The sequence below is a fragment of the Alligator sinensis genome, unplaced genomic scaffold (assembly GCF_000455745.1).
Source record: "Alligator sinensis unplaced genomic scaffold, ASM45574v1 scaffold781_1, whole genome shotgun sequence".
Taxonomy (NCBI): domain Eukaryota; kingdom Metazoa; phylum Chordata; order Crocodylia; family Alligatoridae; genus Alligator; species Alligator sinensis.
In genome coordinates this window covers 5,803,183-5,816,127 of record NW_005841845.1, presented here as the reverse complement: position 1 = coordinate 5,816,127, position 12,945 = coordinate 5,803,183, and the positions used below count along the sequence as shown (strand labels likewise).

At 64.5% G+C, this 12,945-nt stretch overlaps 1 protein-coding gene across 3 annotated transcripts; it reads right to left on the bottom strand.

Annotated features, from left to right (window-relative positions):
- Positions 1-3,624: 3,624 nt before the first annotated feature.
- On the bottom strand, positions 3,625-12,863 carry ELOVL1 (ELOVL fatty acid elongase 1). Of its 3 annotated transcripts, none has more exons than XM_025206922.1 (8): positions 12,812-12,863; positions 6,720-6,782; positions 6,151-6,341; positions 5,973-6,053; positions 5,649-5,705; positions 5,242-5,347; positions 5,022-5,158; positions 3,625-4,837 (listed from the first exon to the last, which is right to left on the bottom strand). In XM_025206922.1, exons 1-8 carry the CDS (start codon positions 12,846-12,848, stop codon positions 4,592-4,594), a joined length of 918 nt encoding a protein of 305 aa, XP_025062707.1. In that variant the 5' UTR covers positions 12,849-12,863; the 3' UTR covers positions 3,625-4,591. The 3 variants fall into 3 exon arrangements, with proteins under 3 accessions (XP_025062707.1, XP_025062713.1, XP_025062701.1); XM_025206928.1 differs by lacking the exon at positions 12,812-12,863 and adding an exon at positions 11,764-11,857; XM_025206916.1 differs by lacking the exon at positions 12,812-12,863 and adding an exon at positions 7,862-10,984.
- Between the last annotated feature and the right edge of the window lie 82 nt (positions 12,864-12,945).

Sequence of the window (12,945 nt, the reverse complement as noted above, 5' to 3'; positions counted from 1 at the left end):
CTTGTGATCAGCCCTTTGTCCTCCAGGTTCTTGTGAATGGCCTTCCTTAGGATCTTCTCCAGTGACCCCTAGGTACTGAGGTGAGGCTAACTGGCCTATAGGGCCCCAGCTCCTTCTCCATTTTAAAGAGGGCTGCAACATGGGCCAGGTACCAGAGGACAGGAAAAGGTCCATCTCCCGTGACTTCCTGTACATCACTGCCAAGGGCCCCAAGATCTCCGCCAGTTCCTTCAGGCCCTGACTTGAACTGTTTCAGAACCACCAAGAGCCCCGACTGTGCCTCTCACCTTGTCCCCTTCCTCACCCAAATCCTTGTTAGAGGGCTGGCTGCAGCTTGATGTTTTTGTGACGATTGAGGCAAAGTAGCTGCTGTTAACAGAGGAACCACAGCTTCCTCATCCTTCTTTTCTGGCTGACTTGCATTCAGGCTAGACGCTCCTCTTGTCTTTATCATTCCTCGCATGGAACAGCTCGTTCCTTAGCTTTGCCTTCCTGACTGTCCTGCAGGTTCTCACTATTTCCTGGTGTGTGTCCCTGGTGCCCTGCCCATTCTGCCACGGCCTGGTGCTTTCCTTTTGCACTCGAGGCATCCTCAGAGCTCTGTGTGCAGCCACATTGGTCTCTTGCCATTCTTGTGCAGTTCTTCCACTGCACCTGAGTCGGGGGCAGCAGCTAGCAAGTGCCCTGCTGCAGTGGGCTCCCACCCCTGTGGGGTGAGGGCTGCAGGGGGCTGCTGCTTGGCTCTGCTGGGGTAGGGCCCCAGGCAGGATTGATGTTGTGCACATGGCGCCATGGTGCTTTTCTCTTGGCTGCTCCAGTCCTGGACTCTGCGCAAGGCTGGATGCCAGGCCCCACAGCCACTGCTGCCCGCCACCTACTGAGGCTCAAGGTGGGCCCCACTGGGCCAGCCAGGGGCCATAGCACGAGCCCAGCCTGCGGCAGCAGGGCTCTGGCAGTGGGCCAGCTCCTCGCAGCCCTGCAGCAGCAAGTCCCTGTCCTGCCCACACGTCTGCTGCCCCAGTGCATGCAGCAGGGCAGCAAAGAGCAGGGAGGGGGAGGCAGTGAAGCATAGCAGCTGCAATACCTGCCTGGGCACATGCATTCAGTTGAAGCCAAGGCCTTGCCAGGACTCTGAGCTGCCCCAGCAGCCCTGGGCAGCAGTGCACGTAGCGTACGGTGGGTGGGCACTGCCTGGGGGGTGTCGGGCTGCAGAGCAGCAGCAGGACCGTGGGGTTGCCTCAGTCCCTTGCTGGAGGGGGACAGTGCTGCCCAGGCCGGAAGACACGGGACCAGGTGCCAGCGTTGGGCTGGGCTGGGCCGAGCCAGGCTGTCCCAGGCAGCGGTGAGTCACCGCTTGCGATAGCAGGGGCAGTGGGCGGCACAGCATGGATACTGCAGGGCCTGGGACAGGCTCAAGGACACAGCCAGGGCGGAGCAGCGCAGGAGCTGCAGTGAGCAGCCAGCTGCAGGGCCCAGTGGCCCCCGCGCCACACAGCAGCATGGGTGCAGCTTGGAGGGGCCAGCAGCAGCCACCACTGGGAGCCCAGGAGCTGCTTCCCTACAAGGTGTGCAGGCGGCTGCAGGTGCCAGCCAAGCAGCAAGGCCTAGGCACAGGCCCAGGGACTGACGTGGGTCATCTGCCTGAGGGCAGGAGCAGGGCTGCGCCACTTGGCACTGCTGCATGTCACACTGCATGGTGAGGAGGGGATTGCAGCAGGGTAATGAGCAGCAGCTGGTAAGGAGTACCCCCCTGAATGAATAACTAACTAAAGATTAATCATTAACACGGGAGGGGGAGGAGTGGTCATGTCTGCGCTCTCCTTTGCAGCCCCCAATCGCTGCCTTCACTGCTTCCCTGAGGAAGGCACTGGGTGCTGGCTGCAATGGGGCCTGCGTAGCACCGATGCTCCTGTTGGGCTTCAGCCTGGGTCAGGAAGGGCACAGGCACGGACCATGCTACCTCCTCTGGTCTGCATAGCACAGCCCGGGGGTGGTGGGGCCGGGGCACTTGGCCCTGAGCTGTGCAGAGTAGCTGCTGCTGGTGACTTGCGCTTTGGTGGGCTCAAGGGTGTCACAAGCCTCTGGGTGTGTGGCACTGGGGCAGGGGGGAGGAGCCGTTTCACCCCCCACCAGCTTCCCACACCAGCCAGGACAGGCACCACGTGACATCTCCGGCTCTGAGCACAAGGCTGGCCTGGCTCGGCCGCATGCATCACCTCCGAGCCAGGGCAGCACCGCAGACTGGGGGTGCCCCATGGGCTGGATCCCGGTGACCCCAGATTAGACAAGCTCCTGCAGTGGGGGCTTGGTTTGGGCCCTGCCTGCCTGGAGCAGGGGGCAGGCTCCAAGGTCATGCTCCCAGAGGGCAGCTGTCAGTAGTGGTTGGGTCCCAGATCCCCTGCTTTATTCAAGCCTTTCATCAGGGACTAGTAAGCTCAGGCCTCTGCCCACCGTGCCACTGCCACTCAGGAGAGCGCAGTCCCTGCAGCTGATTCTCAGCTCGGAGCAGCATGCAGGAAAAGCCACCTGCATCACTGCAGGAACTGAAAGTTGGGGAACAGCCTCCCGCCATGATGCAGACACACAGGGCACCTGCGGCTTGGGCCCAGCTGCAATTATGCTCCCACAGCTTCAAAGGGACTGAGAATTAGAGAAGGGGCAGAGAAGAGCAACTGGGATAATCAGGAGGACACAAGGGCTGGCCATCCTCTGTGTGGCCAGAAGACAGAGTGGGATCAGAGAGGGGTCTAATATCCTGCAGGCTGTGAGCAGAGCAAATAGGGACCTGCTGGTCACCAAGTGCCTGAACAATTGACCCAGGGGGCACCAGCTGCAGTGAGCAGGAGACAGATTTAAACCTACCAGGAGATGCCAGTGAACGAGTGGCACTCTGTGGCCACGGGAGGCAGGGGAGGCGGAGAGCACAGCTGGGGGTCAAAAGGGACTGGACCCGGTTGTGAAGGACAGATCTATCAACGACTCTTAACCAGAACCAGGACCATCACCTCATGCCCCAGCAGTGCAAACACCAACAAGGGTGACAAATTACTAGCAAAAGCTGGTTCTGTGCTCTCTCCAGCTCGTTTGCTCCTGCTGCCCTGGGAGAGGGACATGGGTCTGAGCCATAGGACACTGCTGCTGCACCTGGGCCCTGCTGCATGGAAAAGCCTCCCCAGAAGCACAGCCAACAGCAGCTGGGGACACTGGGGTGTGTGCCCCTGGGCAGGCAGGTGTGAGGCTGTTGTCAGGGCTGCAGCTCCTGCCTCCACAGTGCAGGGTGGCAGCAGGCGGGCCCTGGCCTGGGCTGGCTGCAGCCTGGAGTGGAGCAAAGCAGGCAGGCAGCACAGCCCCCTGCTCCCTCCCAGTCAGGTGCTAGAAGAGAGGAGGGCCAGGCTGGGGGCTGTTTGCACTGCCCTCCCCTGCACTGACTCAGGCCCTGCAGCCCTGGCCCCCAGCCGAGGAACAGGAGTGGCTCCAGCCCTGCCCAGCTGCTGGCTCCGAGCAGGGCTCCCTCCCCCTCCCCCCAGCACTTAGGCCTGGCCCAGCAAGGGCAGACACAGGACAAGGGAGAGGCTGGGACTCCCGGACCAGGCCTTGGCCAGCAAGGGCAGGAAGGACCACGGGTGGAGCCACTTGGTCTGTTTATTTCTGATGATACAAGAGCAGCGCAGCCGCAGCCGCACCCCCTCCCCCAGCCTTTGGCTACAAGGAGCTGGGGACGAGCACTGGGCCCCAGACACTTCCCCCAGGCACCAGCTGGACAAGGCACAGAGGAGATGGGCAGCACCAGGGAGCCGGGGCCAGGCTGGAGAGGGAGCCAGCCGTGCTCTTCCCCGTGTGGGCACAGCCACAGGCTAGTGCCTGCCCAGAGCCACTGCTGGGGATTATTGCTCCAGCTCCAGCTGTGTGAGAGTCGAGGCAGGAGCACAGCTGCTCTGCTCTGAGCTAGAGTAGGACCCAGGGCCGCATCCCAGCAGGGCACCAGGGCCAGCACAGCAGTGGAAGTCCCCGCAGCAGAACACAGCCTGGGACAGGGGAAGAGGGCAGGCAGGGAGTGTGCACCTCTGCAGCGTGCCCTGCACGGGGCAGGCATGGCCTGAGCTCAGGGGAAAGGTACCATAGGCAGCTGCCATCCAGAGCACCACGGTGGAGTAGAGCAGGGCAGGGCAGGGAAAAAGGGGCAGCCGCCAGCCCCATTCCTCATGCCCACAGGCCGCAGCGGTGAGCAGGGGGCAGCATGGGCGACTGCAAGGGCCTGGGGAGACGCAGGGCTGGGCCCGGGTTTGGTCCTAGACAGAAGGGAGGGGCCCCAATGCAAGGGGCAGTCACAGGCACTTGGGGAGGTTTCTTCGGAGATGAGCGGGGCAGGAACCCCGTGGGGAAGAGACCATGGCCCATCTGTTCCCAGTGAGGGCCATGGCCTGGGGCGATGCCGAGCAGGGGGCAGACAGGAGTGCAGGCAGGCCCAGGCCCAGGGCCGTGGGGGACAGTCTATAGGCACTTGGTTTGGCGAATGATGCCCAGGAGCAAGGGACAGGTCCCAGCCGCCTCCGCCCCGGGGCACTCATGGGCTCTGGGAGGACCATGCCCTCTAGTTGGCCTTGACCTTGCCATTGGCATGGAGGCTGCTAGTAGCACCATTCTGCAAGGGAGCCAGCTCAGCCCTCTTGGGCAGCCGCTTGCCCTTGGTGTACGACTGGTACCAGAAGTTGGAGAAGAGGATGAAGAAGATGGTCCCATAGATCCAAATGAGGTGGATGAAGATAGGGAACTGGTAGTTGCAGCTAGGCATGAAGTAGTACTGCGAGATGTGGATGGAGACGATCACGAACTGCAGCTGTGGGTAGAGCACGGGGGCGGGTCACTCACAGCTGCAGACAGTGCCCCCACGCCAGCTTCCAGGGCACCACCCAGGGCCACCACTGGCAGCAGCTCAGATGGGCACAGCCCCAAGCCCTGTGCTGCAGCCAGTGCCCACAGCATCCCAGCCCTGGTGCCCTGGGTTGGAGCCACGCACTCACCAGCTGAATGGCCGTGATATGCTTCTTCCACCACAGGTACTTCTGGAAGGCAGGGCCGGCGGCTGAGAGCCCGTAGTAGAAGTACATAACAACATGCACCATGGAGTTCACCATGGCATGGAAGGAGCCCATACCACCTGCCAGGCCAAGAGGGTACATTAGTGGGGGAGCCACAGAGCCCACAGGGGAAGAGCATTGTCCGTCCTGCTCGGGGCCTTACCTGGACCAAAGCGTGCGCCCCACCACCAGCTCCAGGGCAGGACCGAGTGGTGGAAGACATGCAGGAAGGTGACCTGCTCACTCTTCTTCCGCACCACAAAGATCACCTGCGAGCAGAGCAGAACGGAGGAGCCGATAGGGCAGAGCCAGGGGCACTGCTGCAGGTGGGGCAGGATGCGGGTGCCCCCAGTCCTGCCCCTCCCTGCTCAAAAAAGCAGCCGCGAGGAGGGGCCCCCCAAGGTCAGCATGACACCAGGAGCTGAGCCTAACCCCACTGCCAGGGAGTGCCTAGCTCACCACTGGCCCCGCGCAGCAGCAGGTGCAGACCCCTCCTCCATGAGAGGATGCGTTCTCCCCTCACTACTGTGCCAGGGGGCGAGCTCGAGGCCCTCTGCCATTGACACTCACCGTGTCCGTGAGCTCGATGAACTTGGAGAAGACGAAGAGCCAGGCGACACGCACCATCTGCAGCAGGGCACAGCCCATGTCAGGAGCCTTGGCCCAGGCAGCCCCCACAAACCTCCACGAGGACAGTCCTTCCCCCCCGCCGCCCAATACCCTGCGCAGGGGGCTGGGGTCAGAACCCTCCCGGCAGAACCACAGGGACCCCCCAGCACGGCCCCAGCAGCTTTCAGCACCACCAGAGCCCCCGGCTCCTGTGCAGGGGAGACAGCAGAGCTGCAGGGCTCAGTGGTGGGGGCAGTGGCAGGGGCGCAGGCATAGAGGACTCACCCGAAGGGCCTGAGGGCTCTGGGAGGTGTCCACGGGGTCACAGCTCCAGGTGTAGCCGGTCAGCCAACCCGCCATTAAGAACTGCAATGAGGGCAACGGTCAGGGCCCAGCCAGCCCGCACCACCAGGTCAGCCCAGGCTGGGCACCAGCAGCAGTGCCAGCGGAGCTGCGGCCTCACCTCGTAGACGATGTAGAACGAGAGTCCCACCAGGAAGAAGTTGTACACCACCATGAACTTCTTGAGGTCCAGGGGCTTCCTGTTGGCCATCATGCGCGGGCCCAGAGACAGCACGAAGTACACGTAGCCCAGCAGGATCCCCATCATGAGGAAGGGCGAGTCCATCAGCGGGTACTCGGCAATCCGAGGGTCTGTGGGGTGGTGGGGCAGTGAGGCCAGGCTGCGTTCTTTGCCCAGCCCCCGCGCCCCGAGCTCTGCACAGGGCAGTGTCAGGCGACACCTGGGTCCCGGAGGAGTGCGGGAGATCCCCACGGGAGCCCCCACACCACCTGGGGCTGGCCCTAGTCCACAGCAGGGCCTGGCCCAGCTCCGTGCACATTCCCCAGGCACAATGCAGACATGCCACGCAGCATGAAGGAGCTAGGGGCCTGCCCAGGCATGGGTGGAGGTCAACTGTTGTGTGGGGCAGCCCACACGCCCAGGGGTTCTGCAGCCGTGATGGGACTGGGCCTAAGGGGAGGCAGCTCCCAGAGGGACATGGGCATGCACCTGGCAGGGGCAGCCCTCACCTGCTTTCTTCATTAAGTTGTGGTAGGCCATCACAAGGCCCTCCATGGCGGCAGGCGGCAAAGCTGCAGAGAGAACACGAGGGTCAGACCCCCTCAGCACCCACGGCAGCAGCAGCGTCCCACCCACGACCGACTATAGCTTTGTGCTGCTCATGGCGGCTGCCGGTGCCACACAGCCTCAGGCCCCCCTCAAGCTCCCAGCAGGTGGGGGCTTCTCCCCACCAACCCACCTCCTCAGACCTGAAGGCCCCAGCCCAGATCTGCATTGGTTTGAGCTCCTGCCCGCTGCCCCTTGCCAGCAGGCCCCCAAAAGGAGGAGGAGATGGGGGTGAGGGCAGAGCCAGCCAGCTCACAGCCCTGCTCTCTGGATTTCAGTGCAGCTCCCCCCGCCCCAAATACTGGTGAAGCTTGGGTGCAGGGACCCCCCAGCCCTACAGGATGGGGGCAGATCAAGACGCCCCTGCAGTCAGGGCTGCATAGGGCAGGGTGCAGCCAGGGAGCAGGCCTCAGCCCAGCCACAGCACCCCCAGGACAGGCGCTTGCTGGAAGGTGAGGGCACCAGATACACGACCAGGCCAGGGCAGACCCACTCGTGACAGGGCCTGCCAGCCCCACCCCACCGTGGGCTGCGCCCCCACTCCAGGGCACCGCGCCCAGGACAAACCCAAGCCAGAGCCGCACCCGCCGCCTCCGCCTCCGCCCGTGTTATCTTACAGCCCCGAGCGGTTCCAACAGCTTTCTCCGGCAGCGGCAGCGGTGGGAGAACTGGTCTGTCCTTTCCCTCGGGGAGGGGAAGACAGGTGGGAGAGCAGGGCTGAGGGCGCTGCAGGGGTCGGCTTGTCCGCCCCACAGCGCTGCTGGGACCAGGTCCCGGAAGCACACCACGGCCCCCGCCGCCCCCATGGCGGCTCCACCCCGGCTGGGCGGAAGGGCCCTGCCAGGTCCACGCTCACGTGGGGAGAAGACAGAGCAGCTGTGCCCACACTGTTCAGGGAAGAGGTGGCAGCAGGTTCCTCTAAGCCACGGCCCCAGGCACTGCCCGAGTCAGCCACCCCCGGCCCAGCACTCGCATGATGCCATGCCCAGCCCAGCTCCTGTGCCCCCTGCCAAGGGCTGCACTTGACCTTGGCCCCCACACCCACCTGCTGCCTCCATCACCTTCATGGGCGAAGCCAGTGCCAGCCCCAGCCCCAGCCCCAGCCCCACGGTGCCTGGGCCCAAGGGCTGTGCCTGGGGCAGGGGCTCTTGCCAGGCAGCTCTTTCATCAAGGGCAGGGGGCGCAGCCCCCGCCTTGAGGCCCACACGAACTCCGACCCGTGGACAGCCACTAGCCCCCCTGGCACCACAGCTGGCGGGGGGAGAGCAGGGGGTGCGCCTGGAGAGGAAATGGCACTCAGCTTCTGGCCGGCAGCCCTGGGCTCTGCCCAGGAGACCCGGCACTTGCTCCCCTTCCCTCATGCCCGGGACCAGAGCCAGGAAGCCAGCAGGTGCCTGGCACAGGCAGGGCCAAGGGGGAATGCAGGCAAGGCCCCAGCTGGGAGCGAGCCAGCCTGTCGGCATGCAGGACAGGGCCTGGCACCTGCAGGGACAGCACAGCCAGACAGGGACTGCGTGGGCCCAAGAGGCCAGCCCCCAAGTCCACCACCCACAGGCCCCAGGGACAGGCCTCAGCCCACTGCCAGGGGAGCGGCTGCTGGACACGCCTGCACAGCACTGGATCAGGGAAGCCAGCTCGCTGCAGGGCTCGAGGTAGGGGGCTGCACAGGCCATCTGCCCCCTCCACCCCCAGCAATGGCCGTAGCCTGGAGGGGCCCGTGCAACAGCCCACAAGGGTCCCTACAGGCAGTGGGTGGGGAGAGGTCGACAGGGGCTCTGGCCCATGCCCAGCCCCTGCTCCAGGGCAGGGTCTCAGTCCCAGCCGTGCTCTCACTCGGGCCCCGCTGCTGCCAGACCCCGGCTGCGGACCAAGCCCCGCGCTTCCTCCAGTACCTGCCAGCCCGGCAGAAGGAGGCGGCGACAGCACCCCCATGCCCAGCGCTCCAGGGCAGCAGCAAGTCGCCGCAGCAAGGGGTAGCTCACCGCCACAGCCGCCCAGCAGCACACGCTCCCTCCTGGTGGTGCCGACCCAGGGGTCCCCTCCTCAGCCCCAGCTCCAGCCGCCCAGCCCAGCCGGGCGCTCCTCACACAGGGAGGCCCCAATTGTCCTGCCTCAGAGGGAGGCCTCCTCGGCACAGCCTTCACTCACATTCCCTCCATCAAAGCTTGGGCAAGAGAAGCAGCAGCAGCCGCCAAGGCAAGAGCGGCACAGGCAGGGGGTTTAAAAAGGTGCAAGAGATGGAGGTGGGCTAAAGGCTGCTTGGGGTTGTAGTGTGGTCCAAGTCCTGTCAGACCTGGCTCAGGACAGGACACGCTATAACGGAGGCAAGCTCATCTCACTTAGGCGGGACATGAGCTCTGGGGCCACTCCCTCATGCAACAGCTCTGCGGGGTCCTGGCCAGGTAACAGGACAGTAAAACCCAGGTCCAGCTGGGAAACGGTGCTCTTCTGCCTCGACATTGTTTCCTGGCCAGTGCCCGTCTGCGGCCGAGCCAACAGCGAGGGGAAAGAGGGCTCCTGCAAACCTGAGGTTACACAAACTGCCACAGAGCAGAGGCATTTCCAGAACACCATTCTGGCACTGCCCATCAAGGGCTCCATTATTGCTAGACCTGAGCTAAAGATTTGCTTGCACTTGTTCTCTGGAGCAGAAGAGTCCAGCTTCACCCGCACCTTCCTTGGTTCCCAGAATGGCCCTTTAACACCAAGACCCTGCTCTGCCCCTGAGGAGGGGGCTCAAAGGGGCCACCAGCGGGCCCCTGGCCCCTGAAGCGGGTCAGACCAGGCATGTCTGGACACGGAGGCCTGTGGCGCACGAGCTGGAGAAGCCCCACAAGATGATCTGCAGGCTTGCAACATTTCCTTCCCTCAGCAACGGGCAGAGCAATGCTTTCATGCCCCAGGAAAAGGTGTAGACAGGAGCCAGGCCCCAGGAGAGCAGCAGCCCAGCACCAGGCAGCATCCTCGTGAGCACCCGGACACAGCACATGGGCTGCAGATCAGATCCTCGCCGTGCCCGTCACCTCTGGATGCACCTGCTGCCAGGCACCCCAGCCCCGTGGTCACCGATGCAATGAGGCACCATGCAGACAGCCCTCGCTGGGGAGCAGAGCAAGTGCTAAGGGCTTCCTGACAGGAGAAGGTCTGGTGCTATGGGGCAGAGGGGCTGCCTGCAGTGCCAGCGCACCCTACTCCTCCTACACCCCCGCGGTCTCAGGACAACTGCTGCTCGGCACTGCCACTCGCAGCTCAAGCAAGGTTCACTGGTGAGCATTCCCACACAGCCAAGATGGACCTGCCCTCAAAACTCAGTGGGTTGGGGGTGGAGGGAGGAAGGGAAGAGCATACAAGCAGGCGGGGGCAGCTAAGAGCTGCATGAGCAAACCGCCTGAAGCATGAAGAAGTTTGGCCGAAGCCAAGCCTCAGCCAGGAAGCCTCAGCCCAGACATCCTGGTGATGGACCCCAAGGAACAGCGAGGGGACAGGGTGTGCACACAAGAGACAGAGGCATGTGGGGATGATGCCTCGTGCCCCAGGGCAGGGAGGGCCCAGGCACCTGGTACCATGCAAGAATAGCTGCCCCGTGTCAGCACCAATGCCTGCACCCATGACAGCAGCCTGCTGGGCTGGGGCTGATGAGGGAGGGAGGAGGCACAGACGACAGCAATTCTGCCCACGGCAGACAGCCATGGCTCGGGGCAAGGTCCCCGGCCAAAGCAAGAAGCCAGGTTGCTGCCAGGGCCTCTCGGGCCGAGCCAGTGGCACCCAGCCCACGGAAGCAGAGGGTGGGCTGCACTCAGGAGCCAGCGCAGAGTACCATGCCCCTCCATGGGGTCACACCAAGTTCTGCCCGTAGCAGCAGACTGAGGCCCTGGGTTTGGGGACATCCCAACCCAGTCTCTGCTGGGAGCTTCCAGCACCCTACCTCCTGGGCTCCCAGGCCAGCGCGCACACTGTGGCCTCCAGCCCAGCACAGCCACCTGGGGGGCTGCCCCAGCACATGCAGGCCCAGGTGGGAGACTGCCAGCACCACAATCACGGGGATCCTGTCTGGCAGAGCCAGTTCTCCCGCCCGAAATGAGAAGCGCAGAGCTCTGGCAACTCGACAGCCCAAGGCAGGGGGGGCTGCGCAGAGACCGATCGCACATTTACTGCACACCCACGGTGCCCCTCCCCAGCTGCCACGGAGCAGGCGAGCCATGCAGGTCCCTACCTCGTGCTCAGCTTCACGCCACGCCACACCACGCCACACCACACCACGCCACTGCTGCCTTCCCCAATGGGCTTTGTGGGCCAGCTCAGGACCCCAGCCACAGCTGGCTGCATGCTCCAGTAGGGCGCTTGCGTGGCTGTGGGGAGGGTCCTGGAGGGCCCTGTGGCAGGGTGCAGTTGCAGTGTGGGTTGGAGCCTGCTAGCCAGGACTCTGTTCGACTGCTGCAGATTCGCCTAGTCACTTCCTGCTGCGCCAAGGAGGCTTCCCCATTTGTAGGCAAGAGACAGCGCTGCCCGCTTTGCCAGGGGCTTCTGCCTGGCCCCACAGCCCCCTGGATGGAGACCTGGAAAGGACAAAGGGTCTCTTTCTGCCCCACTACAGGAACCAGCAGGGGCATCTGGGACTGGCACGACCCACACAAGCCTGCAGGGAAAAGCACGGCCTGGCACCTCCGAGAAGAGCAGGGGGCAAAGGACTGAGTCAGGGCCAGAGCACACGTGGTGCCAAAGCCCATGCCAGGGACTGGGGACCAGAGATGAAGGGCCAGACACCCAGAAGCAGAACAGGGGGCAGCATGACAGTGTGGGTGGAGACGGGGTGGAGCAGAGCCCGAGCCTGAGCCCCAGCCCCGCCCAGGCTGGGTATCCGGAACTGGCATTGTCCTCCCCTTCCCACTGCGGGGGGCATGCAGCTGCGGGTGCGCCTGTGGCCCCTGCCCCTTCCAGATTGCTTACTGCAGGGGCCTTGCCCCGTCTGCAGGGACGGAGCAGCGCGGCAGCTGCACAGGGCTGGGCGCTGGTCAGGATAGCCGGGAGCAGCCAGAGGCTCTGGCAGGCCCTCCCTGCCGAGCCCAGCGGAGGGGAGCACGGCAGCGTCAGCAGCAGCTGCAGCGTGCCAGGGATTAGGGCAGCCCTGGATGGGAGGGAGAACAGCAGTGACTCAGGGGGCGGAACGCAGCAGCCCTTGGGCGTGGGGCTGGTGGAGGAAGGGAAGAGCAGCTTCCCCGACGGGGGACCCCTGGCCTGGCCCAGCCCCAGCCCCAGCCGGGCACTAGGAGCCAGCAGCACAGGGCATGGCTGGCAGGTACTGCCCAGTCCAACGGGGCCTGCACATGGCCACTGCAACCACTACTCACAGCTCCTCAGCAATGGGCCTGCAGAGCCACGCCCAGGCTGGAAAGGCTCCAAGGACCCGGCCTGGCAAGCAGAACCGGTAACACCTGCATGGAGCCAGCCCCAGGCACCTGCTGGATGCCTCCCTTCCTGTGGGGGCCCAGGAAGAGCTGCACACATAGCAGCGAGTCCAGCCCCTCACAGGGCGTGCCGACCTCACCCTCCCCTCCACGGACAGAGCAGCCCGTGGCCAGAGCGGGGCCAGCACTTGCAAGGCCCAGACCCCCAGTGCCATGCCACGGCGGGGGGGACCATCTCTTCGTGACGTCCCTGGCCTCCAGCCATTAATCATTAGACGCAGGTGGAACCTTTGGACTGCCTGGCCCGCCAGCACGCCCACAGCTCTGAGCAGGGCCATCCCTGGGGGGGCGAGTTAGGGCAACCACCCTAGGCCCCGTGCTTTGGGGGCCCCCCCCCCCCTGTGGACAGTGCTGTACAGGCCCTGCCGTGGCTGCCATGTGGTGCCATTGCCAAGCGCCACCGAGCACTGCCAGCTCCAGCGGTCTGCCACCCCTCCCCAGCCCAGGCCCTGCACGCCCTGAGGGACGGCGGCTCTGGCTTCGAGCCCACAGCATGGCAGGCCGGGATGGGATGAGGTGCCCTGGCTCACCTACAGCCTCCCAATCCCTGTCCCCGACCTGACCCATGCGGCGGGCAGAACAGCTGTGCCAGGGCTTCCCAGTGCCTGGCTGCCAGCCAGCATCCTCAGCACCAGCTCTGGGATCCCCGTGCTCCCTGCCCCGC